At 32.2% G+C, this 3510-nt stretch overlaps 1 protein-coding gene across 1 annotated transcript in view; it reads left to right on the forward strand.

The window, feature by feature from the left end:
* LOC105625847 (RNA/RNP complex-1-interacting phosphatase) overlaps positions 1–2254 on the forward strand; it is a 46168-nt gene extending 43914 nt beyond the window's left edge. The window contains exons 7-9 of the mRNA XM_012207162.1: positions 423–483; positions 868–914; positions 1467–2254. Of these exons, the coding sequence (XP_012062552.1) occupies positions 423–483; positions 868–914; positions 1467–2254 (896 nt within the window). The remainder of the gene's footprint in view (positions 1–422; positions 484–867; positions 915–1466) is intronic.
* Positions 2255–3510: the final 1256 nt, after the last annotated feature.

A 3510-nucleotide genomic window follows, 5' to 3' on the forward strand; every position in this document is an offset into this window, starting at 1 on the left:
ATATATATATCCGTGTCGTCGTATAATTACTTTATCTGTTACGTTTTACTCCGTTACTTACGAAACTCCTTCGAAAAGGAAATATATATAGTAAGTCTGCGATGTTTGGACACTTGAATTTATAGACCTTGTCTTTATGACAGTAAAGTATAATAACAAATATACACTGAGAAAAATTTCTGATTGAAAATGAACGAACCAGAAGAGAAAGATTCTGATCATATCAAGAGTCTAATTATGTTAACTAAAATTATAATAGATTCAACCAGAAAATTATAATTTGTTCATTTTTAATCAGTATTCTAATTAAATAAATTCTGAATCAAATTCTTTTTCCGGTGCATAAAGTATCTTTCGCGTTCTACTTAAAAACTTGTACTACTAGATTATATATTGCGAGATATACAAATTTCATGTTACAGATGAACTTATAGGAGTCCATTGCACGCACGGTGTGAATCGTACTGGTTATTTAATTTGTAGGTCAGTATTAAATAATTTTATACTGCCTTTAATTAAATGCTTTCATTACCGTTTGATTTTTAGATATTAGATTATTATTGCTGTTAGATTTTAGATATTCGAATTTTTCGGATATCTGAATTCATCAAATATTTGCTTAATTTGTATTTGAATAAATACTTGTTTAGTCTTATGTAACTAATAGTGTATTAAGAGACTGGTAATTTATATTTATCAATTATTTATTATTTTAATATCAAATATTCGTAAGATTAATAGAAACTTAGGGTGCGTTTCGAAACTAACAGTAATTAAAACTCAATTTAAAGTATAGATTTTAGTTACTTAGTTTAGTACATTTCAGAACGCATTCCTTGAAACGATTACGGCGCTACTTTGTTATAGATATCTCATTCAGCAGCTAGGTTGGGATAATCAAGATTCCTTAAAAGGTACGTTATTTTAAAACATTGTATATATACTCCATTCAACGAAAGAATGATTTCAGATCGGGCGAAAATTTGTCCGTTTTGTGCAAGTCTTCATAGCGTTGTATAGCATTATATTGCCTGCTATGCGCAAACCGAGGTCATTCTCTCGTTGAACAGAGTATAGCAAAGTCTTGGCCTCTCTTGTTAATTATTTTATTTTTATTAGATGTAATTAATGAGGGAATTAATTAATAATTTTATATATATTTTTTCGGCTACAAGTAATTGTTTATTAATTTGGAATTATTATTAATAGATGGGGAAATAATTATTCGTGGATTATAAGCAATTTTATATTCTGTCAAAATTGTAGTGTAGATACATAGTAGGCCATGATCATAGGTCAGATCGTTTTTTTTTCTGCACGCCAGGCAAAACATAAATCAATATTTATTTCGTTATACATACAATCAATCTGAGACAGGTTAGTTAACGATGACAGATGAGATTATACTTTGCACTCTATTGATAAAGCTTATCGTCCAAACGAGATCTTCCTCTGTCTGTATCCAGCTTTCGGAGAAGCACGTGGATATCCCGTCGAACGCGACATTTATCTCACCGCGTTACAGGAGGTCCAACGCGGTGAGAAGATCGACACAAGTAAAGTTGTATTGACGCCAGATCCTATCAGTGTCGCAGCTTCAACTAGGAAGAATCCGAAACACTTATTGAAAAACCTATCAGGCCGACCGATGGGGCCGCCGATATTCGCGATACCGCGACGAGGTTTTGCAAATGGCAGACCATTTTCGTCTCAGAGATTTGGCAGAGGTATCGCGGGACCACTACCAGGATTCGGTCCAATGCCACCTCCGTCTGGTATGCCACCTATTCCGCTAATGAGTCCACCGCTCTACGGCCCTAGGCCGTTCAGATATGGACCACCACCAATACGCCCGGTCCAGGCGATGCCAACGCCGCCCGTACCTGGTTTTCCGCGTCCCGCTTTTCCACCACGTATGTCAGGTCCACCGAGAATGTCAGCTCCACCGAGATTACCAGTCGGTCCAACTGCGCGATTACCACCACCAAAGATGCCACCACCACCACCGAAGATGCCTCCACCTTCCAGATCCAAACAACTCCAAACACAGAAGAAGCAGCAAATTCGAAATGGAATCATGGAGCACTCGGTAAACATTCGTATGAGACGAAATGGTCCAGTCAACAGAACCTTGCCTAAAGTGCATAAGGAACAGGACTTCACTATTGACACGTTCGAGGAAAATCTACTTACGACTTCAAATATCACACAATCGCGACGGCAAATGAGAGGACGTTATAATCGATCCAAGTGACCATATACTTGTTAGGAATGCGATGATACTTAAATGAAGGATTTTCCATTTGACACATCGCAATTAAAACAGAGATTCACAGTGTTTAAAGTAGCTTGTGCGCATAGTCGCTGTCGTGTAACGAACAGAGATATTTCACAATTTGCACTGTGATTATTTTTAAACTTGGACTTGGATATTTACTGGACCCCCCAAGTTATATAAAGTGTGAATTGTTACATCGATATCAATAACATATACCTCCCGTAGATATTTTTTTTATTTTACGAATATATTTTATATTGAAGACAACGCTAACGAACTTTTATCTCATGATCATTTTCTGGCTTATGTCTATGTACACATATTTTTACTTTAATAATTCATTAAATAAGTATTGTTTATGTTGATTTAATAATGTAAGGTTCAAATTTTACTAAGGAAATACAACCAAATGTGTGTCTCTCTCTCTCTTTGACTTTAATAAGCTTTGGATAAAACATACACAAAAAGACACGTATTTTTTTAAGTCCTCAATCATATATTAAGGGAAATCTTCTCATGAAAAAAATTGATTTCTTTCTTTCTGAGTGAATATTATCTAAACAGTAAAGTTAAAGATATAAAAGTTGAATGATTAAAAAAAGAAAACTATAGTACTAAACTTTTTATAAATAAGATAATTTTTAATAAAAAAAACATTTTTATTGATAAAAAACAAAAAATATTTATTATTATTATAATAAAGTACACAAACAATTCAACTTTTAATTAAAACTTTTTTTATATCTTTGGTTTAGATGGATCCATGTAAAAAGAAAGAAATCGATCTTTTTTTAAGAGAGAACATCTTAATATATGATTGAGCTTATAAAAATACATATAATATATCTTTATCTATATTTTAATATATATAAAACTTTTTAAAATCGAAGGAGAACATTTGATTGTGTTTCTTTGTAAGTTTATTCATAGACAGAGTCATGAGATTGTGACAAAAACTATTTGGGAGTGTAATAAATAATTGTTTATATGTTTGTTTAACGGGAAAATAAAATATTACATATATCTAAAGACAGAACTGTCCATGACTGTCTTATGTACGTACTATTATTTGTAGATTAAGTGTGAGTATGTCATTAACTTCATAATAATTTGATGTATTATGAAATTTTTTTATTTAAACATTTAATTTTTGTTTAGCATTATATTAATTGCACACACACTTAAAGTCACAAATATAGTATATTTAAAATAAAATAATAAATTACCTAAAA

The sequence above is a fragment of the Atta cephalotes genome (genome assembly GCF_000143395.1).
Source record: "Atta cephalotes unplaced genomic scaffold scaffold00001, whole genome shotgun sequence".
Lineage (NCBI taxonomy): Eukaryota > Metazoa > Arthropoda > Insecta > Hymenoptera > Formicidae > Atta > Atta cephalotes.